This window comes from Notechis scutatus, chromosome 2, assembly GCF_049901735.1.
Source record: "Notechis scutatus isolate UNSWTSFEM ecotype Mainland chromosome 2, rNotScu1.2, whole genome shotgun sequence".
In the NCBI taxonomy this organism is placed as follows: Eukaryota; Metazoa; Chordata; class Lepidosauria; order Squamata; family Elapidae; genus Notechis; species Notechis scutatus.
This window is the reverse complement of record NC_142010.1, coordinates 10321945-10347264: the sequence shown is the minus strand read 5'-3', so window position 1 is coordinate 10347264 and position 25320 is coordinate 10321945. Positions and strand designations below refer to the sequence as shown.

At 43.7% G+C, this 25320-nt stretch overlaps 1 protein-coding gene and 1 pseudogene across 4 annotated transcripts; both read right to left on the bottom strand.

The window, feature by feature from the left end:
• Window positions 1-10830: 10830 nt before the first annotated feature.
• Window positions 10831-16776, bottom strand: LOC113424445 (uncharacterized). 4 transcript variants are annotated; one of them, XM_026686141.2, is made up of 3 exons: window positions 16395-16776; window positions 15294-15609; window positions 10831-12853 (listed from the first exon to the last, which is right to left on the bottom strand). In XM_026686141.2, exon 3 carries the CDS (start codon window positions 12761-12763, stop codon window positions 11345-11347), a length of 1419 nt encoding a protein of 472 aa, XP_026541926.1. In that variant the 5' UTR covers window positions 12764-12853; window positions 15294-15609; window positions 16395-16776; the 3' UTR covers window positions 10831-11344. The 4 variants fall into 4 exon arrangements, with proteins under 4 accessions (XP_026541926.1, XP_087809315.1, XP_087809316.1 ...); XM_087953189.1 differs by having other exon boundaries at window positions 16655-16744; XM_087953190.1 differs by lacking the exon at window positions 16395-16776 and having other exon boundaries at window positions 10831-12846; window positions 15290-15985.
• A 2051-nt stretch (window positions 16777-18827) lies between these two features.
• Window positions 18828-21746, bottom strand: LOC113424457 (uncharacterized; annotated as a pseudogene).
• Between the last annotated feature and the right edge of the window lie 3574 nt (window positions 21747-25320).

Below are 25320 nucleotides of genomic sequence, written 5' to 3'. Positions count from 1 at the left end.
TTTTTTTGCCTTTACAACACACCAAATGCTACTCTGGACAGGCACTTTAAAACCGTGCAAGGCAAACCTTCTGGCCACCAGCTTCTCCTAGGAGCTGCGCTCACAAGACCCGCCTCAAAACTTCCTCAAAGTTTGAGCTTTCTAAAATATCCGCCCAGGAGGGGGCTGCCCCATCACAGCCTCCCCGTTGCAACTGAAACCAGTCCGTGTTAATTCCACCTTGCATATCTCCAAAAAACAACAACCCCAAAACACCTTTTAAAGCTCCGTTTAGTCCATTTTCCCCAACTGCACTTGCAGGATACGCCATTCTCGGAGATATCATGCTCTGACGGATCACACAGAAAGCAACTTACCCAGAGAAGGCGGAGCTTAGTTTCGGTGATACAGCTGTAATCTCGGGGCTCCGAGATCACAGCTGATATTTTTGCCCCCGGTCGGTTCTAACGGACCTAAACCGTACCGTAGAGACGGTTACTGTGTAGGGAACATTTCCTGGATCCCAGGGACATCGCAAAGTCCCTGGTTCGATCCGGAAGAAGTCCTATTGCTGGCGGCGGAGAGGCAGCCTCCATAGCTGCTGAAGTTGGGACAGCTCCGGTAAGGAAGAGCTGAGAGTGAAAGTGTGTCGGCTGGGTGAGAAACTTTTTTTTTGCTAATTAGCTGAGTTTTGAAAGGACACTCTGGATATAAGAAGAAATCTGTGAGATTTTTTTTTGACAAAAACTGTATGAGCGGCGTTTTTTAAAGAGATGTCAAATTGAGGCTTGGATTTTTTTTTTCTATTTCTTACTCTTTTTTTGGAATTTCAGCGTGACTTTATAGTTTACCGGACTGAATTTTCTGCTTAATTAAAAAAAAATATGTTTTTTTGGCTGGTGGGGGTGGGGAGTGGATTAAGAAACTTTGTAACACTGCCAACTAGAGGCTTGAAAATATTTCATTTGAATTGGAAAAGAACTATGAAAAGACTACTTCTCAAGGACATTACAATTTGATAAGATAGAGGGAGAGTGTAGCAAAATATTATTACAGGTGTTCTCCTGGACTCTTAATATTTCAACACTTGAGGCTTGGCCTTGAAGCTTGTTGAGAAGAGAGTCATAATAAGAGCCTTGGACAAATAAATAGAGTGTAGTGTTGTTGTTTTTTTCCTTATCTTTTTTCAGTTGTGTACCCTTACTCACCAGCCTCTCTGTAAACTTTAATTTTAGTAATATTCTTATTTTTGCTTTTTATTTTAAAGGGAAAGCCTCAGAATTTTTTTTTATTTTTCTTTTCTTCTCCTTTTTTTTTTTTTACTGGGATTCTTTCTGCTTTTTTCATTTATACTTTTGGACCACTCTGCCTTTTCTTTTTATTATTGAGACTTCCCAATTGGATTGAAGATTTTTTTTTTGGGGGGTTGGTTTTTTTTGCTTCCTTTTATTTTTCTATTTTTCATTTTTTACTTTGGACTACTTCATAATTGGATTAGGGTCTAGAAGAACCTGAAGATTTTCTTCTTCTTTTTCTCTTTTTTTGTTATTGGGCTTTTTATTATTGGATTTTTCCATTCTGGATTATAATTGGCTACTCTACCAGTTGGATTAAAAGCTAAAAAGAATTTGAAGGTCTTGAAGCATCAAAATGAGCAGAAAACCCATATCTTCTGGCGTTTCTACTTCTACCTTTGCCTCCCCACCAGCTGGACAACGCTTGATTCAGACAATGTTGAAGCAAGATAAAGAACAAGAAAAAGTGACTTTACAGATGATTATGCAAGGAATCCAAGATCTCAAGATAAAATCAGACGCCATTGAACAAAGAATAGAGAATATTGAAGAAAGAACAGGGAAGACTGATGAAAAAATTGAAAATATTCAACAAATGATGACGAAGTATGAGGAGAGATTCCAAAAAATTGAGGAAGAAGGTGCACAAAGAGAGGAGAAGATTGGAAATATTGATAGCAGATTAACAGTGGTTGAACAAGATAAAAGTGGGATGTTGAGGTGGGAGATGGAGAGGTCAGAATTCTATCTCAGATTTCAAAATATAGAAGAAGAAAAAGGAGAAAACTTGGCTGCGATAATGATAGAAATTTTGGCGGATGTGTTGGAAATTACAGAGGAAAAGATGATGGATGGAATAGATGAGGTATACCAGTCTTTACAAGATATGCGATGAGAAATAAACTACCAAGGGAAGTTCATATTAGATTTACCAAAAAATCCATCAAAACACAAATACTACAAGTTGTAAGAGAGAAGATATTGAAATACAAAGGCAAAGAGATTGTGGTTTTAAAACAAATACCCAGAAGAGTGAGAGAGATGAGAAGAGAATATAGATTCCTGACCAAAATGTTATTGGATAAAGAAGTGAATTATAGATGGCTGATTCCAGAAGGATTAATGTTTACGTGGCAAGAACAGAGACATAGAATTGATTCAATTGAGAAAGCAAAACTTTTCTACGCAGAATTTTTTGGAAGGAGAGAAGCAGAGGCAGAGAAAGAGGTCTCATTAATTGAGTTTCAAGAGGAACAATTGGAGATTGAAGAAGAGGAAGGTGCAGTAGGTGGACAGGTGGATAGGAAAGAACAGCGTGAAGTGAGATCCACGAGAGCTGTTAGACCTAAATATAAAGCATAATCATGGAGGAAAAAAATTGATTACAATGAATATAAATGGACTTAATTCAGCTGTTAAAAGAAGGAAAACTTTTCATAAATTAGAGAAATTAAAATTTGATATAAATTGTTTACAAGAAGTACATATTAAAAAGCAACATGAACAATTGTTAGTACAACCAAAATTAGGGAAAATATTTACTTCTTTGACTCAATGTAAGAAAAGAGGAGTGGTTCTATACATTAAAGAGGTCATCCCAGCAAAATTGATCTATACGGATGAAGACGGAAGAGTATTAATGGTGGAAATAATGGACAATAACATAAAAATACTCTTGATTGCAATTTATGCTCCGAATGATAAACAAGAAGAATTTTATAAAAAATTACACATGAAAATAACTGGACTGGACTATGTTAATATAATTATGATGGGAGACTTTAATGGAATTGTGGACAATAAACTGGATTATATAGCAACAACAACAAAGCAAAATAGAAAGACTCTCCCTAAATCTTTTTTAAAATGACAGATGAATTAACCTTAAAAGATATTTGGAGAGAAAGAAATGTTAAAGCTAAACAATTTACTTTTTATTCAAATAGACATTTATCATGGTCCAGATTGGATATGATTTGGATCTCATCAGAATTAATATCTAATATTCAAGAAACAAATATTGAAACAAGTACTTGGGCAGATCATAGCCCAATGACAATTAAATGGAAGGGACAAAAAAAAAGATCGAGATGGACATTAAACAATACTATTTTAAAGGAAAAAGATTTTACACAATGGATGGAGAAAGAATTGGTTTTTTTCTTTAGGGAAAATAAAAAAGAAGATACTTCATTGCAGAATGTTTGGGATACAATGAAGGCATATGTTAGAGGTTTGATAATAGATTATTTAAGAAGAAAGAACATTAGGAAAAGGCAAGCCACTAAGATCTTGGAAGATGAATATAAAAGACTTGAAAAAGAATTACAGAAAATGCCACAGAAAAAGGAAATTAAATTGAAGTTGGATATAACTAAACATAAAATGGAATTAATAGAGAAAGAAGAATTGGCGCAGAAAATTAGAAATGCTAAACAGAATTATTTTGAAGACGCAAACAAACCAGGTAGATGGCTAGCATATAAATTGAGAAAAGAGAAAGAATCAAGAAAAATATTGAAGTTAATAGATGATCAAGGCCAAGTTTGTTATGGTAACAAGGAGAAAAAGGAAATTGTTCGAGATTTTTATGGGCAACTATATAAACAAGAGAATATTGATGAAGAAAAAGTTAAACAGTATTTACAGAATGCTAACCTACCGAAGATGCCTAAAGAGATTGAAGAAATGCTAGAAAGCAACATAACAATGATGGAATTAACTGAAGCACTTAAAAAACAAAATAATGGGAAAGCACCGGGTCCAGATGGGCTTCCGGCAGAATTCTATAAAACATTTCAAGAATCATTGAGCATTCCATTGCTTGAAGTTATGAATGAAGCTATGTCAAAGAAGATGATACCTAAAACATGGTCAGAGGCTTATATTACGCTTATTCCAAAAGAAGAGGCTGATCCACTGCAAATTAAGAACTATAGACCTATTTCTCTATTAAATGCAGACTATAAAATTTTTGCTTCAATTTTAGCAGAAAGACTTAAAAAATACTTAAATAATTTTATTCACCCAGATCAAAATGGATTTCTGCCAAAGAGACAAATTAGAGATAATATGAGAGTAATCTTGGATACTTTGGAATATTATGAGGCACATCCTGAAAAGCAAATGGCTTTGATATTTCTAGATGCTCAAAAGGCATTTGACAACGTGAACTGGAGATTTATGTTATTACTATTGGAACAGATGGGTTTTGCCAGAAAATTTGTCCGAGCAATAGAAGCCATATACAATAAACAGACAGCAAAGGTAATGATGGAGGGAGAACTTACAGATTTTATTAATATAAGAAAAGGCACAAGACAAGGATGTCCCCTATCTCCTTTGCTATTTGTATTGACTTTGGAAGTGTTGAATAGAAATATTAGAGATGATAAAAGCATAAAAGGAATGAAAATTAAAAAGGAAGAATTTAAACTGCAAGCTTTTGCTGACGACTTAGTCTTTATTTTGGAAGATCCGTTAGAAACAGCTCCAAAGTTATTGGAAAAGATAGAGATATATGGTGAGGTGGCTGGTTTGAAAATAAAGACAAAACAAAGATTTTGACAAAGAACATGCTACTGAGACAAAGAGAAGAACTGGCAGACCTGCTGAAAATCCAAGTTACGAATAAGGTTAAGTATCTGGGGATACATTTGACAGCAAGATGTAGCACATTAAAAGAGAATAATTATATTAAACTTAAACAACAGATAGCTATAGACTTGAAGAAATGGGAAAACTTGCAATTGTCATTAATAGGGAGAATTTCAACAATTAAGATGAATATTTTACCTAGAATCCTATTTCTCTTTCAAACAATACCAATTAGGCTCGGAAAAGACTATTTTGATGATTTAAATAAAATTATGTTGAAGTATATATGGCAAGGTAAGAAAGCGAGAATAAAGCTAAAGCTTTTGTAAGATGCTAGAATTAGAGGAGGCTTTGGTCTGCCCAATTGGGAATTGTACTATCAAGCTGCAAGTTTGATGTGGGTTAAGGAATGGATAACATTAAGAAAGACTAGATTGTTGACATTAGAAGGTCATGACTTGCTGTTGGGTTGGCATGCTTTTTTATGGTATAAGGGAACTAAAACACAGGGTTATTTTAGAAGACATTATATACGGGAGTCTTTGTGGTTAAACTGGGAAAAGATAAAAAGACAATGTTATTTGAAAATTCCAGTTTGGTTATCGACTATTGAAGCATTTTCCTATCCTATAATTTATAAGAAGGAACAAACAGTTAGATATGGGGAACTATTGGATGAAAAGGGTGAACTTAAATCGATACAAAATTTAGAGGAACAAGGTATAAAGATGAATTGGTTTTCATATGCGCAAATACATTCAAGGTATGATGAAGATTCTAAAACAGAGGGATTCTATGATAAACAGACTGATCTAGATAAAGATTTTGATGGGTACTGATGAGAAGGTGATTAAAAAATTATATGGTTATTTATTGGGAATTAAATTAGAAGAAGAACAAGTTAAAGAAACTATGATTGTTTGGGGGAAGAATTTTGGATATGGGATTGATTTAGAGAAATGGCAAAAATTGTGGTCTCAAAATTATAAAATGACAATGTCAACAGCATATAAGGAAAATTTGTATAAGATGTTTTACAGGTGGCACTTTCCCCCCGACAAGAATAGCAAGAATGTTCAAGAACAAATCTGAAAAATGCTGGAAATGTCATCAGATACCTGGCTCATATTACCATATGTGGTGGACTTGTGAGGACGCTAAAAAATATTGGACTAAAATTCGCATGTGGTTGGAAAAAATGACAAAAAAAAAAACGTGTAGATTTGAAACCGGAGTTCTTTTTATTGGGAATCTTACCAGATACATATAGTAAAGATTTGAAATACTTGATTGTAAATGTGTTAACAGCGGCTAGGATTGTATTTGCTAAAAACTGGAAGAATGAGAAAATACCATCACAGGAAGAAATTATTAAGAAAATATTGGAATGTGCTGAGATGAGTAGATTGACATTTGAAATTAGAGAGCAAGAGGATAAACAATTTTATGAAATTTGGGATCTTTTTTATCAGTGGCTAGATGACAAAATACGATAATAGAATACTTAGAAAGTTAGATAGCAAGGAATACTTTTATTTTTTCTTTTGCCTATGTTATTTGACATTATATCTATAAAGTGTTTTTAGGATAGATTTGGTATGATTATATGATTTGTTATAGAATAAACGGTTTAAAGTTTTGTTCTCTCATAAAATATGAATGATTAAAAGTATAGTCAAATGATTTATTAATAGCGATATTAGGATATATAAGTTTGGATTGACAATATGAGTTGTTATGTAATATAACTGCAATTGAGACTACGAAATGAGTGCACAAAACTGATGAACCAACCGACACACTGTATGTACATAAGAGAGTTGATGTTTTAATGTATTGTTTGTCTTGTTTGTTTGTAGAAAATCAATAAAATTGATTTCAAAAAAAAAAAAAAAGAAAGCAACTTACCCAAAGGATCCAACCCGGAAGCCCCCCGGGGGAGCCTTGGCCAGGCGAGGAGTGGGGAAGGTCCAGCCTGGGGGACGGGAGCCCCTTTTGCTCCCCTGGAGGGAAGGGAGGGATCCGCTCCCAGCAGGCGACGCCAGAGCCGGATCTCCCCGAGGAAAAACCGAAGAACCGGATCCGCAGCTCCCTTCCTGCTGGCGTGGGGGAGGGTGGGGAGATCTCCTTGGCAGGAGGGGCGGCCTGGAAGCCGGAGGGAGAGCAGCCCTCCCCGCCCGCCTCGAGCGGGATCCAGCAGCTACTGCCCAGAGATCCAGCGCCGATCCTCCCCACGCGAAGGAAAACTAAGATCCAGCCAGTGGGAGGGGAGAGGCGGTGGTGGGGGGGGAGGGCAGGGTTTCTGCTCTCCTCTCTTGGCCCCGCCCCCTTAGCAGCCTCAGCTCCTCCCCCTCCTTTCCCCCTCAATCTCCCCCCTCCCACCAAAGGCAGAAGCACCAGCTTTGAAAACCAGAAGCCAAGTCATGGTCAGCAAAAATGGAAAGGATTTCATCGCTCACCTTTTATATTGAGAAGAAAGAAAGAGGGATTCCAGATGAGCTCAACTCAAGTGAAACTTTTTTTTTCCCCCTCTCCCAAACCTTCCCCTCCCCCCCATTGCAATGAGTTGAGTCTCACACGTGTTTGAAAGCTCCGTGCTCCCATCTGCATTTGCTGGATAGGCATGCTTGTTTTAGTTTTTGATTTTTATTCATTTATTTATTTTGATTGGTCAATCGCTTACAAGATAATAGGTATCAGTGTATACATAGTTATGAGTACATGAAATGGATACATATAAGAAAAATAAAAAAAACTACTGCTGTGTCATTGCTGAGGAAACTGCTCCGGCTCCCCTCCGCCCCTCCCTTCCAATATTGCCTCCCTGTTAAGACCACGTGCTCCGAAACTTCCTGGGATCCCTCTGTGTCGGGGGTTCCTCTGCCCATGATAAGAGTGTCCCTCTCTGTACATTGGAAGCGGAGCTGCCCTTCCTGCTCCAGTGTGTAGGAGCTGCCTTGTTTCACGTGTTTCTGTTAAGGAACAGGAATTAAGTGTTAATTAATTCTGTTAAGTGTCAGGAATTCGCAGCAATATATACGGTTAACTTTTGTTCTTCCTGCTAAAATAATTTATTGATGTTCCCTCCTAACCAGATAATGGAATCTTTAATTTTCCTCCCAGGAGCTTTTAAGTCAAATAGCTTCACCTCTTCCAGGGATCTGCAAGTGACCCTGGGGCAGAGGTTACACGATGCCCCCCCCCACATCACGAGAATTTAAATTGGGTGGGGGTCTCTCTTAAGGCCCTGAGCCTGGGTGGGTTTTCTGCAGAGTCTCAGACTCTTTGGGTGGGTTGTCTCCCAATCCCCAGAGCCCCCAGGACAGCAAAAAGAGGAGAGTTTGCGGCAGCAGCCCAGATCTCATGCTTCTTGGGGGGGGGGCGCAAATACAAGCAGGGCAGCTCAGCAGCTGAGAGGGCAAAGAGGCCTGGAAAAGCTGCTAGGCCTCTGCAGTAGAATTCCTTCACATTTGGGGTTGAGGGGAGGGAAATCTGATCTGGTCTGTCCAGAGCAGGGGTCTTCCAACTTGACAGCTTTAAGACTTGTGGACTTCAACTCCCAGAATTCCTCCTCCAGCCATGTTAGCTCAGGAATTCTGGGAGTTGAAGTCCACTTAAGGTGGCCATGCTTGAAACATGAATCTAAACCAGGGGTCTTCCCACTTGACAGGCTTTAAGACTTGTGGACTTCAACTCCCAGAATTCCTCCTCCAGCCATGTTAGCTCAGGAATTCTGGGAGTTGAAGTCCACTTAAGGTGGCCATGCTTGAAACATGAATCTAAACCAGGGGTCTTCAAACTTGACAGCTTTAAGACTTGTGGACTTCAACTCCCAGAATTCCTCCCCTAAGTAATGTTAGCTCAGGAATTCTGGGAGTTGAAGTCCACAAGTCTTTAAAGCTGCCCAGTTGGAAGTCCCTTAGTCCAGAGCAAGGGAGACACGTGTTTCAACAAAGGAAGTGAAGTGAAGCTGCGCCTTTGCCCAGAGAGCCCAGCGGAGGATTCCCCAGTGAGGATTCCCCTAGAGCCCACTGTAACTACATAGCCAAAAAGACATTAAGAGTTGTTAACCTAATCCTGCGTAGTTTTTTCTCTGGTAATACCACACTACTAACTAGAGCATACAAAACATTTGCTAGACCTATACTCGAATACAGCTCATCGGTCTGGAACCCACATTACGTATCTGATATTAACACAGTTGAGAAAGTCCAGAAATATTTCACAAGAGTTCTCTACTTGTTACAGAATACCTTATGCCACCAGACTTGAAATTCTAGACCTAGACAACCTAGAACTACGCCGCCTTCGGTCCGATCTAAGTAAAGTATATAAAATTATACATTGCAATGTCCTACCTGTCAATGAATACTTCAGCTTCAACCATAACAACACAAGAGCAGACAATAGATACAAACTCAAGGTCAACTGCACCAAACTTGATTGCAGGAAATACGACTTCAGCAAAAGAGTGGTCAATGTCTGGAATACTCTACCTAACTCTGTGGTTTCTTCCCCAAACCCCAAAAACTTTTAACCTTAGACTGTCTACTATTGACTTCACCCAGGGGTGGGATCCGACAGGGTTAACTACCAGATCAGTCATTTACGAAGTTCAGTGATTTACGATGTGCTTCCCTGCACGCTGCCAGCCCGCGCACCTATAAATCGTCATCAGCATGCTGCGTGCAGAGAAGTAGCTTTTCAAAAAGCCCTTTTTTCCTGCTTTTTTAACTACAGCTGTGCCTCGCACGGCAGCTGAAGTTGAAAAAAATCAGGAAATAAAGGTCAGGTAAGAGCCCAGGTGGGCAGAAACATCAGCAGACATAGAACCGGTTCTATGTCTGCTGCTCTTCAGAGCTACAGAGGTGGACAGAACCGGTAGAAACCCACCCTTGACCTCACCCCTTTCCTAAGAGGCCTGTAGCATAAGCGCACCAACGTGCCTACCGTCCCTGTCCTATTGTTTCTTTTATATATTTTTCTTATATGTATCCATTTCATGTATTCAGAACTATGTTTATACTTATACCTGTTATCTTATAATTACTTGACAAAAATAAATAAATAAAAATAAAACAAATAAACAGGCGAGGGGGCTGGGGAGTGGATGCGGCTGGATCCAGAGGGAAGTTTTGGGGGAGGGGTGGGGGGTGTCACATGATTAGGAGAGCGCGCTCCCACCGGAAGAGTGCTGAACTATCTCTTCCAGCAGGTAGATTCTGCCTAGAGACCGATGACGCTGAAGATGGGAGAATTCTCATTGGTCCTCCCGCTTTCCCGGCTACTCCCAATTCCGAAGGTGGAGAAGGCTCCCTTCCTCCCAATCCAGACCCGCCGATGCGGCCTCTGGGGCTGCTGGGAGCACCTGAGTCTTTTTCCCCTCCCTTTGTGGGCGCTTGTGGGGCAGCATCCATGGGCTCTGCTGGGATCCCCCTGATGCTGCTGGTGGGGGCGCTGGCCCGGATCCCTGGAAGTGAAGGAGACCCCCAGTGAGGAGGAGGCCCGTCTGGGAGAGGATCTGGGAGAGTCCATTAGTGCTCCTGGGGGATGGGGGGGGAGAAAGGGGCTGGGACTGGTAGGAAATGGGGTGGAGGGCAAGAGAGGCGGGGGAGAGGGGGCCTGCAGGAGCCTCGATCTCTGCGTGGTCTCCGTCCCCTCTCTTGCCTCATTTCCCCCCCGCCTCCCCGCAAGATGAAGAGGGAGCCCCCACCTCTCACCCCTCCCAAGGTGGGTGGGTGGGAGTGGGACCTTCCCCCGACCCTGAATGTGAGTTTCTTGCATCGAAAGAGGAAGGAGACGGAAAGCGAGAAGGAAACTGAGGTATTTTCTGACCCTTCCAGTAGCCTCTTGTGACAGGCTTCCCGCCCCTTCCCCTTCGCACAGTCTGACCGCCATCTTGTCTGTTTTGACCCACCCAGTCCATCTCCTGAAAAAGGCCCTCTTGGTTATTTAAAAAAAATACTTTTATTAAAAATTATATGCATAGAAAGAAAGTTAGTACAATGTGAATGTATGAAAAAGACAATGAAAAAAGGGGGGAAATCCCTCCAAAAAAAGATAATAGGAAAAAGAAACTTTCCCTCCTTATCCTCAGCCAGCAGATTCAACATCAAAACTTTTATCACTAAATAAACAACCAGACGGATCTTCATTCCAACCTACACCCCATTTTCTCCTCTCTAACTTTTCAGTTCTCCTCATTGTTCAACAAAATCTAGTAAAAATGAAGAGAAATACCTGGTTCCTTATGACTGAAAGAACTTACGACCAGAAATCCATTCCAAGTTGTGGTCATAGGTCAAGGAATTCCTGTGCTCTGCAAAACATTATATCTACTCCCCAAATACTTACAACTTTTTATGTAATCACTCTGGGAAGTTACTAATGCAGCTTTGCGAGTAACATATTCTCACACACCACAATTTACACCCTCTTGTGACTGTTGGGAAAAAAAGGGTTCCCAACGTTGTTCACAGCTGAAAAGATTTATCTCTGCTATGGACTTTCTGGTGCCTTCTTAGCTTTGATTTACTAGGAAAAGATTTCTCACACTCTGTGCACTTGTAAGGCTGTTCTCCTGTGTGGTTTTGCGTGTGCATGCGAAAGGTTGAAGGATGGGCAAAACATTTCCCACATTCCAGGCATTTATATGGTTTTTCTCCAGTGTGGATTCGCTGATGCATCACAAGAGTATCTTTCCGAGCAAAACATTTATCACACTCTGCGCATTTGTGAGGTTTCTCTCCTGTATGGATTCGGCTGTGACTTCTAAGGCAAGAAGAATAAGCAAATGTTCTCCCACAGTCTAAACATTTGTAATTTTTTTCCCCTGTATGAATTTTCACATGAGTTCTAAGGGCTGATGAGGTACTGTAAAATCTTCCACAGTCGATGCATTGATGTGGCTTCTCCCCTGTGTGGGTTTTATGATGGCTCTGAAGGCCTCTCTTGTCTCCAAAGCATTTTCCACATTCTACGCATTTGTACGGCTTCTCTCCTGTGTGGAACCTTTGATGGCGTCCAAGATGTTGTTTTTGGGAAAAGCATTTCCCACATTCCCCACATTTGTAGGGCTTCTCCCCCGTGTGGATTCTCTGATGAATCTGAACATGGGTTGGCGTAAGAAAACTTTTCCCACACTCCCCACATTTATGGGGTAGGTCCCCTTTGTGCCAATTTTGGTGACTCTGAAGTTCATAAGAATACACAAATCGTTTCTCACATTCTGGGCACTCGTAGGGCCTCTCTCCGGTGTGGACTTTCTGATGTACTACCAGGGTTGATTTCCTGGAAAAACATTTCCCACATTCGAGGCATTTTTCGTTTTTCTCCCCTCTGTGCGTTTTCTGATGACTCCGAAGAGATGAACTCTGGATGAAACATTTTCCACACTCAAAGCATTTGTAAGATTTTATTCCCACATGAATCTTCTCATGGATCCAAAGACTTGAGTTCTGAGCAAAGCACTTCCCACATTGCCAACACTTGTAGGGTTTCTCTCCTGTGTGAATCCTCTTGTGGATTCTGAGAGTGCCGTTTCTACCAAAAAATTTCCCACATTCCAGACATTGATATGGTTTCTCTCCAGTGTGGATTTTCTGATGTGTAAGAAGGTCTGACTTTTGACCAAACCGTAAGTCACAATCCTCACATTTATAGGGTTTTAGTCTGGGGGAGCTTCTGAGACCTTTTGCTTCATTTCCAGAGTTGGATTTCTCACCCTCCAAACCTTCACTGGATCCACTTCCCACATGGACCTTCCTGTGGGTCAAAAGGAGGGACCTGCGAGCAAAGGATTTCCCACACTTTGAGCATTCATGGGATTTTTGGTGGTTTTTTGGGGTGCTGCTTGTGTCAGACGGGGGATCCAAGCGTTTCCTACATTTCATGTTTTCCTTGGGCTGCTGCCTTGTGCTGATTTTCTATTATCTGTTGATAGTTGGCTTGCAGGTAAATCTTTGGTCACAATCTTCTATCCGCTGTTAAAGGAAAAAGAAGGGAAGAGTTATATTTGCCTTTCAGACACGTAAAGGATCATAAAATCTTATCCTTGGCAGGGACCTTGAGGGTTTTCCAGTCTGACCCTCTGCCCAGGGTAGGGTGCTCAGTACACCTGAGGCACAGTGATGGAGCCCCTATATCTATAAGATGTCCTCAACATATAACCATGGTTGGGACTGGAACCTCGGTCATTCAGTGAAGCAGTGTGTCAACTCTGAAACAGATCGAGCCTGCCGCAGCCATCTTCCGTTTCTCTAGTTGCCACACAACTCGGGGGAGTAGAACTGAATATGATCTAGCCAAAGCAACCTGCTATCTCGTGGGAACCAAGGTCATCCCCAACAGGTGCGGCTAGAGACTGGAACTTGTTGCCAAGGAGATGCCAGAGCACTTAATTGGGCAATGTGACCTGTGACCCTAGGGAAGGGGGTGGGATCTCTAACGTTTAATTATGCTGAAAGCACGGGAAACAGCTACAGCTGGTTTTAAGTTCATCCGTGCCAAAATGATGTACTCAATAAAGCCGTTCTTTGAGGAAGCCGAAAGTTTCAGAGTGCTGAATCGTTTGGGTTCATTAGTTGGAAACCTGACACAGTGGTTAGGGGAGGGGTCATGGGAGCATTTCACTCCACAACCGCCATGCGACACTCCGGGTTGCAATCATGAAGTGATCTTGGAGGTCCTTACGTTGGGGGAAGTGCAGGCAATGGTCGTGGGGCATCTAGGGAGGGGAGAAGACAGGCACAGGACTTCCATAAATTGGGGAGCCACCCACTAAAGTGGGGTGCACAGCTGCAGCCACCCCTGGAAGCCTGAGCCCGGCCATGCAAAGCAGCTCTGACAACAATGCTGAGCTGGGCCTTAAGTGGAGGCCTGGGGCCTTCAGCACTCTCAGCCATCTGTCACTGTCCCCAGGCCTCGACTTCACCTCAGTGTCACCACTACCACTGAGAAATGCGGCCTTAATCCCTAGAGCGGAGGCCTTTGCAGCCTCCGGTTCCATACCGTTTCCAGGCAACATGTCCCAAAGCATCTCTAAGCTCCTCCAGGCCCCGTTAGGTCGAATGCGGCCTGTGCCTGGGAATCACAAGGCCTCTCCTGCTCACTTCAGACAGCCCCACATTCCTTAGCTGGGGCTTTTGTCTGCTTAACGACACATGAAATCGCTTAACAACCACAGTCAGGAGTACAGCATCGCAGTCATTGAGCCAAGCTCTCACGTGACATCTTACTTAAGGACCACTTTGCTCAACGACCAAGGCTCCAATTGTGGTCATAAGTCCAGGACAAACTACAGGAATTACCAAAAACTAAGTGACCTTCTACCGCTGCACCATAGAGTGTATTTCAACTTACTGCACCTGTCTATGGTTTGCCAAGTGCATAGTGGCAGAGAGGACATCATTGCCCAGAGGATCATGGGTTGTCCTCTCCCCTCTTTGGAAGAGCTTTATAGCTCCCGCTGCCTTAAGAAAGTTCAAAACATTCTCAAAGATCCATCTCATCCTGGGCACCCCTTTTTTTGAACTATTACCATCTGGCAGACAGGAGAATAAAAACAAGGACAAATAGGCTGAAAAACAGCTTCTATCCCAGTGCAGTAACTTGATTGAATTCTACTGTATAGTGCAATATTAATGCAATATCAGGGGGTTTCAATACAATTGCATAGAATCCGAAGGATGTGTGTTTGTGTTTTATTTTTATAGTTATAATGTACACTGAAGATGGCATTTAATTTCATTGTATGAGGTGCAATGACAATAAAGTAAACTGAAGCATCGCATAAGGAAAAGAGAGTTCAGGCTCATGTAAATGACCCATTTCTGATTCTTATCCCTTTTTCCTGCTTCTTCTCACTTTTGCACATATGATCTCCATCCCATCATGACTTCTCGATCCCGGCTTCCTCGGAACACTTTTTGTATATTTTATAAACTAAAGTAAAAAAGATCCAGGAAGCTAAAGACCAATCAGCTTGGCATCGGTCCCTGGGACGATCTTGGAAAACATAATCAAGTAATAGATCTGCCTAATAAGCCTAGAAACAAATAAAGCTATTATTACAAGCCAACATGGGTTTGTCAAAAACAGACAACGGCAGAAAAACCTCATTGCATTCTTTGAGAAAGCGACTAAAATTCTGTGGATGTAGCATACGTGGACTTTAGTGAGGCATGGAACAAAGTAGACCAGAACCTACTTCTTGGCAAGATTTAAAAAAAATGTGGGATAACATCACCAGCTGATGGATTTGTAACTGGCTGACCACCACATTCAACGTATAGTCCTCAATGGAACTACATTATACCCTCACCCAGCATCCAATTTTTCTGCATTGCTCATTTCTCAAATACAGATTTAAAAAATGGATGCTTGTTCTCCAAACCAAGATTTAGCCAAGATTTTTTTACTGACCTTTAAAGTTACAGCTAAGAGGTCTCTGGGTCAATTGTTACCCCTCCAGGTCAAGGCCAGAGATGACCCTCAGTGCTGACCAATTTGGGTTCTCCTTAACCGATTGGCCCTTTGTGCAGGAAGCTGCTTCTACATCCAGGCCATGATTTCCAAATTCTCTGGAACAGAGTCCTGGCCAAAGGTTGGGGGATCCCAATCCAAGAACGCCCCTTTCTCCTCTGTGAAGTTCACGGCCACAGCCTCACTGGTTTCCGGCAAAGAGAAATGAAGAAGGCTCAGATGCCAACAGTGATACTGGACAGAATCTGCAAATGATCTGGAAGAGGGAGGAGAAAATAGGATTATTTGTTGAGGATGCAAAAGAATGAAGATTGAATCGTTTTTCAAAAATATCTTAACAAGACAAAAGGGAAGAAACCAGCAGGATGAAGTCCAACAGGGACCAAAGCATAGTTGTGCCTAGGAAAACTCAGTGGAAGATGAGAGAGATCAGATGAGGCGGAGCATGTGTGAAAAGGGCTTCTCTTCCCTGCTCTTTTTGGAGGCTGCAAGGCCACAAAGATTCAAGTTAAGGGTCTCAATTTTTATTTCCAATGAGGAAAGGCAGCGTTTCCTGGCCATCAGCTTCTTCCAGCAGCTGCTCCCAAGACCACCCCTCAAAACTTCCTTTGGGCTTTGAAAAACTTCCACCCAGGAGGGGCTGCCCCATCACAGTCTCTTCCTGGGCAAAACAAGGAAAAATGCAAAGTTTAGAAATTCTACCCATCTTTTAAAAGCAGAAGCAAAGTAGAGATTGGCATGAAAACCAAGGATGCTCTTTTTGGCCTTTCAGAGCACAAAGAAAGGGGATCTCTTTTGTGGGTTAAGACAACAGGAGCTCAATTCAACGAATTCAAACTTCTTTCCTTTCCCCCAGAGCCCTTCCCGCCCCGTTGCAAAGAAGTCAGGGTGTGGTAATAACACGCTACGATAATCTCAGTACATGTTTTAAAACACAATTTACACTCTTTCTTTCTTTCTTCAAATGCACTTGCGGGATACGCATGCTCAGAGACCTCGTGGTCAGACGGACCACAGAGAGACCCTCTGAAAGCAACTTACGTAAAGGTCCTTCCCGGATCCCTTCCGGGAGCCTTGGCCGGACGAAGAAGGAGCAGATCCAGCCCGGGGAGGGAGCCCCCTTTGCGCCCCCTGGAGGGAAGGGAAGGGAAGGGAAGGGATCCGCTCCCTGCAGGCGACGCCAGAGCCGGATCTCCCCGAGGAAAAGCCGGCAAGCCGAAGAGCGGGATCCGCTGCAGCTCCCTTCCTCCTGGCGGGGAGGGGAGAAGATCTCCTGGGAGGAGGAGGAGGGGCAGCCCCACCTGCTCCGAGCGGGATCCAGGAGCCTCTTCCGAGGGATCCAGCGCCGATCCACCAAGGAAGAAGCAGGAATCGGGGAGGGAAGTGGAGATGTGGGGAGGGGGAGGGGCTTCTGCTCTCCTCTAAGGCCCCGCCCCTGCCTTGCAGCCCCGCCCCTTTCTCGCCTCCTCTGCTTTCCCCTCCGCCCCTCCCCTCTGATCTCCCAGGAGGAGGAGGGAGCCCGCCTCATTCCCCGAGTTGTGGCCGAAATGGGTCGGGGGTCCCAGAAGGGCAGCCAATGTGGGGGCTGGGTGGGAGTGGGACCTTGGCGACCCTGAATTAGGACCCGAGCCTCGAAGTTTCTTGCATGGGAAGAGGAAGGAGACGGAAAGCGGGAGGGAAACGGAGGCATTTTCTGACCTGGAAGCCACAAATGCCACCCAAACTACAAGAAAAAGGTGCTTTTGGGGAGGCAAAAGTGTTTTTGCAACTTCACTTTTACTTCTGAATCTCCTTTTTTTTTTTTTTTGTTGAGGTGCGGGAAGAGCTGAGCTTCGATTCCCTTCTGGGGAGAAGACTGAATTTGGGGAGGAGACCCAGAAACCCCCCCATCCCATAATCCCCCATTGCTGAATCAGAACCTGGATGGGAAGCGGGGACTGTGGAGGGAGGATATTGGGGGCGGTGGTGGCTCCTCTAAGCTGACTCCCCAAAACTGAGGTGCTCCTGGGGTAAACTGGACTTTTGGAGGTATTTTTTTTTCCTTTGAAAACATTTCACTTCTGATCTAAGAAGCTTCTCCAGTTCTGACTGACTGGGGATTTGTGTTGTGTCACAAAGGACAAACCCATCAGGAGGAGACGTCCGTCTGCATCTGAAGAGAGACATGCCAGGCTCTTTGGAGGGCAGCCAAGTGCACCTTCTGCACAGAAAGGAGCCCTGGGTGGAAAGAGGGGCCACAGCGGCCATCTTGGCCAAATGGAGCAGCCCTCCCACAACAGAGGGGTAGGGGTGGAAAGTCCCCCCTACCTCCAGTCTACAACAGGGTCCTTTCAGCAGCCTCAGGAAGTCTCCAACCCCCCCTTTTTTTGCACCAAACAACCTGAAGGAATATCAATCCTTCCATCCTCCACCGCTCAGTCAGAACTGGAGAAGCTTCTGGGAGGAGAAGGGAAACGTTTTCAAGGGGGGGGAAAAACAAGAGATGCCCTTTTAGAAAAAAAAAAAAAAACATCTTAGGGACAACCATGACCATGGAGGATGGAGGCTCTCCATAGGGACCCCTGGCTCCACTTTCCCCCTTTTGAAATCTCAGCAGACTCAACCTGGACTTGTAGGGGCCTTAAAGGAGCATCTAGTCCATAGGCACAAAGAGAAAGGGAGATTAGGGTTAAGAGTCAGTGGAGGGGAGCACAAAAGGAAGTCCACTCTGCCCTCCCTCCCTCCCTGAAGTTGCAACATTCCCCCCCACTGAAAATCTTCCCTCTCTCATCTCCTTGGCTTCTATGGGGGTGGTGTCTGAGTTGTCCTTCCAAACTCTCTCTTTAATGAAGGGTGCTGGGGCCCCTCCCTTTGAGGTTGTCTTTGGGGTGGGGGCTACAGGAGGGGTCTATTTGGAGGTGGGACAGGAAAGAGGCTTTGAAAACCATTCAAAGAAAGCTAGTGGGGCTGAAGATTGCGGGGGGAGAAGAAAAGTTTGGGGTATCCAGGGCAGGTGGGGGTTGGAAGGCTGGGAGAGCCCAGGAGTATGGGTGCAGGTGTCCTTATTGTGTCCCCCTCCCCAGATTCCTCCCCCCAAGGAAGAGGGAGAGAAAAGCATGGGTGTTACTTTCCCTGCAGCCCAGAGGGTTCCTCTTCCCTCCTCTCATATTTCCTGCCACTTTGGGGGGCAAAGACGCCCCACGGGGATCCAAGGTTTCCTACAGAGCATTAGGCAGGACTGCTGGCCCAGTTGAGCGCCTGCCTGCCTTTTCCCACTCTCCTCTACTAGCTGCTGGGGATCATGGGCCCTGGACTCCCTGACGGCCTTCCTCCTCCCCCTCCCTGCAGCCCATTTCCTAATCCAGGGGAGGCTGGAGAGCCACTTCCTCAGCCCACTTTGGCTGCCCAGGATGGTACAATCTGACCGCCATCTTGTCTGCTTTGACCCTCCCGGTCCATCTCCTGAAAAAGGCCCTCTTGGTTATTTTAAAAAAATATTTTTTATTAAGTATTATATGCACAGAAAGTTAGTACAAATATCTATGTGTGAATGTATGAAAAAGACAATAAAAAGGGGGAAATCCGTCCAAAACGTAATAGGAAAAGCATCTTTCTCTCTTCCTCCTCAGCCAGCAGATTTAACATCAACACTTTATCCCTAAATAAACCACCAGATGCATCTTCATTCCAACCTCGCCCCATTTTCTTCTCTCTAAATGTTCAGTTCTCACTGATCAACAAAGTCTAGTAAACATTAACAGAAATACCTAGTTACTTGACTTACGACTGTAGCAACTTATGACCGAAAATATATTCACAGTTGAGGTCATAAGTCAAGCACTTCCGGTACTCTTCAAAACATCATATCTAGTCCACACAGACTCTGTTGTGTAATCACCCTAGTAAGTTACTATTCCGGCTTGGTGAACAAAACATACTGATAGTCCCAACACTTATGCCTTTTGCCTCATTGTATATTCTCTGATGGAATTTGAGGTTGCTTGACTAGGAAAAATATTTTCCACACACCAAACAACTGTAGGATTTCCCTTCTGTCATTGTGTGAAGTTCCTGATAAACATTAAGGTGTGACTTGAAAAAACAAGTGTTCCCAACGTTGTTCACAACTGAAGAGTTTTCTCTCTGCTATAGACTTTCTGGTGCATTTTTAGTTTTGATTTACAATGAAAAGGTTTCTCAAACTCTGCACACTTGTAAGGCCACTTTCCTGCATGATTTCGCGTGTGCATCCGAAGGGCTGAAGGATGGGCAAAACATTTTCCACATTCCAGACATTTTTTCCCCTAGTGTGGATTCGTTGATGCATCACAAGAGAATCTTTCAGTGAAAAACATTTAGCACAGTCTGGGCATTTATAGGGCTTCTCTCCTGTATGGATTCGGCTGTGAACTCTAAAGGAAAGATGAATGAGCAAACAGTCTAAACATTTGTAGTTTTTTTCCCCTGTGTGAATTTTTACATGACTTCTAAGGGCTGATGTGGAAATATAAAAGCTTCCACATTCGTTGCATTGATATGGCTTCTCCCCGTGTGGGTTTTATGATGCGTCAAAAGATCTTCTTTATAAGGAAAACATTTTCCACATTCTACACATCGGTATGGTTTCTCTCCTGTATGGACCCTCTGATGCCTTCTAAGATGGTGTTTTTGGGAAAAGCATTTCCCACACTCCCCACACTTGAATGGCTGCTCCCCTGTGTGGCTTCTCTCATGAACCAGGATCTCTCCTCGTGTAAGAAAACGTTTCCCACACTCCCCACATTCATAGGGTTTCTCCCCTTTGTGCCTCTTCTGGTGTGTCTGAAGTTCAGAAGAATCCGCAAATCTCTCACATTCTGGGCATTCATAGGGTCTCTCTCCAGTGTGGAGTCTCTTATGTCGCACCAGGTTTGATTTCTCGATAAAACATTTCCCGCATTCGAGGCACTTTTCGTTTTTCTCTGTGTGTATTTTCCAATGACTGAAGCGATGAACTCCGGGTGAAACATTTTCCACACTCAAAGCATTTGTAAGATTTTATTCCCATATGAGTCTTCACATGGGATCAAAGATTTGAGTTCCGAGAAAAGCTCTTCCCACATTCCCAACACTTGTAAGGTTTCTCCCCTGTGTGAATCCTCTTGTGCATTCTGAGAGTGGCTTTTCTATGGAAAAAATTACCACATTCCAGATATTGATAAGGTTTCTCTCCAGTGTGGATTTTCTGGTGTTGAAGAAGGTATGACATTCGATCAAAGCATAAGTCACATTCCTCACATTTATAGATTTTTAATCTGGGGGGACCTCTGAGAACTTTGGCCTCTTTTCCAGAGTTGGATTTCTCACCCTCCAAACCTTCACTGGATCCACTTCCCACATGGACCTTCCTGTGGGTCAAAAGGAGGTACCGGAGATCAAAGGATTTCCCAAACTCTGAGCATTCATGCATTTTTTTGTGATCTTTCGGGGTGCTGCTTGTGCCTGATGGGGGATCCCAGAGTTTCCCACCCACCATGCTTTCGGGCAGCTGCTGGTTTTGCCAAGTTTCTACTATCTACTGGTCGTTGTCTTGTGGGTAAATCTTTGGTCGCAGTTGTTTTTCCTGCTGGAAAAAAGAATACAGGAATTGTATTTTCTTTTGAGAAACACAGAGAATCACAAACTCTTACATTTGGAAGAAGGCCTTCCAGTCTCGCCTCCTCCTTCCAATTGGGCCATGGATCCCCAGTTACACCCGAGACAAAATCTCCAGTTATTTTTTTTTTCTGTCACCCCACATCTCCAGGAGGGGAAGTCTTCTGCTGTTCATTGACCCTGATCTTTTGATGCTTTGGTTCGTGTCGTAAGACGCATTGAAAAGAGAGCTCTGAATGTAGAGGTCGTCCCCATCTTATGACTACAAATGGGACTGGCATCTCGGTCATTCAGCGAAGCGGTGGGTAGATGAGGGATCAGGTCGCGACAATCGTAATCCCAAACTCCTTTTTGCGGATATTAGTGATCTTATGGGCTCTCTTCAGTGGAGGAAGGCCCAGCCAAGGGATGTGGGGGTGTCTCTGGGGTGGGGGAGGGCCATGGAGACATGGAATAGCCACCCCCCCGCCATGAATTAAGGGGGATGAAATAGGATGCAAAGCTGCAGCCACTCCTGGAAGCCTGCGTCGCCCCAGCCCAGCCATGCAAAAAAGCCTTGATTGACAGCAATGCTGGGCCTGGGCCTAAAGTGGAGGCCCTCACCACTTTCAGCCAGCTGCCACTGGACTGGATTTCAGCCCAGTGTCACCAGTGCCAGTGTGAAATGCAGCCTTAATGCTGAGACTGGAGGCCTTTGCAACAGTGGTAGGATTCACATTTTTTTTACTACCGGTTCTGTGGGCGTGGCTTGGTGGACTGGCAGGGGAAGGATACTGCAAAATTCCCATTCCCTCCCCACTCCTGGGGGAAGGATACTGCAAAATCCCCATTCCACACCCCACTAACCTGCTTTCCAGCTCCATTCTCCTGTGCAGGGCAACCAAAGAAGACCCAGCCAATCAGCTGGGAGAATAGATGGGGGTGGGGCCAATCAGAGGTGGTATTTTCCAGTTCTCCGAACTATGCAAAATTTCCGCTAAGGATTTTCTAGAACTGGCCAGAACTTGCTGAATACCACCTCTGCTTTGCAGTCTTCTGCCATTCTCCAAGCTGCATGTTCCACACCGTTTCCAAGCAAGGTGTCCCAAAGCATCTCCAAAGCGTCTTCAGGAGCCCCTCGACTCTCCCATGACCTGTGCCAGGACTCAACTGGCCTCTCCTCCCACATAAGGCCACCCCAGATTGCTTACCTGGGGCTTTGTCTGCTTAATGACCCATGAAATTGCCTAGCAGGCTGGCATCCGCCCCTAGGAAGATCCTGGAAAAGATAAATCGAGTGAGGGATCTGCGAAAGCCTAGAAACAAACAAAAGCTATTACTAGACTCCAACATGAGTTGGTCAAAAACAGACCACGGCAGACAAATCTTATTGCATTCTTTGACCAAGTCACTGAATTAGTGGAATAGGGACATTCAAGTGCTTGGATTTTGGGAAGGCGTATGACAAAGTAGACCCCAGCCTACTTCTTGGCAAGACAGAAAAATGAGGGATAGACAGCATCACCACCAGATGAATTTATAACTGGCTGACCCATAGCACTCAATGGGTAGACCTGAATGGAACTGTATTTTACCTTCTTCCAGCACCTTTGGAGTAAAAGCCAATTTTTCTACACTGCTCATTTGTCCACTAAAGATTAAAAATGCCTTTTTTCCCCCCAAAGCAAGATTTAACCAAGATTTATTTACTCACTTTTAAATTTCCAGTTAAGGGGTCTGTGGATAACTTGTTATCCCTCTGGGTCAAAGCCAGGTATGACCTCCACCACTAACCGGTTTGATGTCTCCTTAACCAATTGGCCCTTTGTGCAGGAAACTGCTTCTGCATCCGGGCCAAGATTTCCAAATTCTCTGGAACGGAGTCCTGGCCAAAGGTTGGGGGAATCCCAATCCAAGAATGCCCCCTTTCTCCTCTGTGAAGTTCACAGTCACAGCCTCGCTGGTCTCCTGCAAAGAGAAATGGAGAAGGCTCGGATGCTGACAGTAATGTTGAACATAAGTCTATAAACGACCTGGTAAGAGGGAGGAGAAAATGGAATTCATTGTTTATGATACAAATAATGGGAGATAGAATCGGAAATTCAAGAAGATCTTGATAAGCTAGCATGGAAGAAACTGGCAAGATGGAAGCCCAAGAGGAACCAATGCATAGTTGTGAGGAAACTGAAAGGAAGATGAGAGAGATCAGATGGGAAGGAGCATGTGTGAAAAGGGCTGCTCCTTTCTTGCTCTTTTTGGAGGCTTGAAGGTTATAAATATTCCAGGCTTCCTGGGACCTAGAACTACCTCGGATAGGCATTTTGGGAAATATTTACAACTAGCTCGATAACCCGGGATTTGCTAAGAAACTATGTGGTCGTGCTTAGTTTTTGGGGAGGATAATAAGGGGTGGGGGGGGAATCTGCCTCTTCCTACCAGCATCCATCTGTATTCATCTGGCTAGTGTCCTGTCAGTGTGAGAGAGTTAAGGGCTGTTTGGAAACAAGCAGTATTTGCTGCATGACCAAGGAGATAGCAAGGAGCTTGGGTGTGTGGCTTAGTTCAACTGTTGTGTACTAAAGCTGGTTGCTGCTGTGAAACTAAAACTTACTTACTTACTTACTTATTTATCAAGTCAAATATTTGTCCAATCAACTGAAACTCCTTTCCTCTGCTTGTGTTTTGCATTGGGAACAGATTTCTTTTCAGGTGGGGAGGGGGAGTAGAACTCCTTAGCATCAGAGCGTGTTAATAGTAATATGGGAAATACTAATGCTGTGGTGGTCATTTCAAAAAAATCCTTTCTTAGCAAGCACCTAGAAGCCAAGAGGAACATATGTGCCAAATTTCAAGTTTGTAGGCTTTACGGTTCTGGAGATTTTGTGATGATGCGTGAGTGGTATTTCGCTTTTATATAGAGAGTAGAATGTAGAAGATAGATGGATGGATGGATGGATGGAAGGGTGGATGGATGGAAGGGTGGGTGGGTAGGTAGATAGATAGATAGAAGATATGAGAGACAGCCTTCTGGCCATCAGCTTGTACTATTACCTGCTTTACAAGATTAACCTCAAAACCTCCTTAGAATTTGTGCTTTGTAAAACATGCACCAAGAAGGGGATGCTACTTCACAGTCCCTTCAGGAAAGACCAAGGAAAATACTGGTTTTTAACTGATTCTGCCCAGCTTTGAAAATCAGAAGTAATCATCAGCAAAAAAAAAAAAGGGAAAGGATTTCGTTTTATATTTTGAGAAGAAAGAAAGAGGGATTCAAGATGATTCAATTTAAACTTATTTTACCCCTCCCAAACCCTCCCCTCCCCATTGCAATGAGCTTAAGTCTCACACATGTTTTAAAGATCCGTTTTTCCATCTGCACTTGCTGGGGATGCATGCTCAGAGACCTTGTGCTCCGACGGACCACAGAGAGACCTTCTGAAAGCAAGCTCCTTCCCGGATCCACACGGATCCCTCCCAGGGAGCCTTGGCCGGGTGAGGAGGGGGCAGATCCAGCCCTGGGAGGGAGCCCCCTTTGCGCCCCACTGGAGGGAAGGGAGGGATCCGTTCCCTGCAGGCAACGCCAGAGCCGGATCTCCCCGAGGAAAACCCGGCAAGCCAAAGAGCGGGATCCGTTGCAGCTCTGTGTGGACTTTGTACTTCAGTTGGTTTTTTTTACAGTTAATTTGGCACTTCAGTTGTTGGCAGCAATTCAAAGGAGAGAAAGCTGGGTGCTTATCTCGAGGGACCTTTTGGGACTCATGATGGGCCGGGAATTCCCAGCGTTGAAATAAAACTAGAGTTGTTTGGACTAAGCGTGTGCTTAATTACGGTCTCAGGAAGCCTTGGTCAGAACAGGTATTCCTCTTAACTGAGTGGTCAATACTTTATTTTAACTTGTGGGGGCATTTTTAATTCAGATATCTTCAGGTCTTGGAGTGGTCTGTGATAGCCACTGGTGCAGTGCTTGTGTGATCTTCCATGATGAGCACTTTACATGAATCTGAACTATAAATGAACACCAGCCTCACAACTGAATTTTGGCTCGCATGAAATGCAACCTGTAATCAATTAACTATTCATACCAAACTGATTACATAATTCAAAGTTGCACTTCCCGTGACCTTTATGTTCTAAATAAGATGTCCAATTAATCACGAGTGTGTCAGGCACATGTAGATAACTGCCAAGGATCTGCCTTTAGGAGTAGGGGTCCATCCAAATCTCCTGGACATTTTCCCTAAAGTTCATCCAAAATCATCTCCTTTTAATTCAACCCTGGAAGTGTCCAACTAGAGAAGATGGAGTCAGAAGAATCAAGATGATGGCTGCTTTAAAAAGCAACACATATAAAGCTAAAAAGCAGCAGGACTTATGA

Coding starts and splice junctions, on each gene's coding strand:
- LOC113424445 (XM_026686141.2), bottom strand. CDS start 12,763: ATGAAATGTAGGAAACGCTTGGATCCCCCGTCTGACACAAGCAGCACC.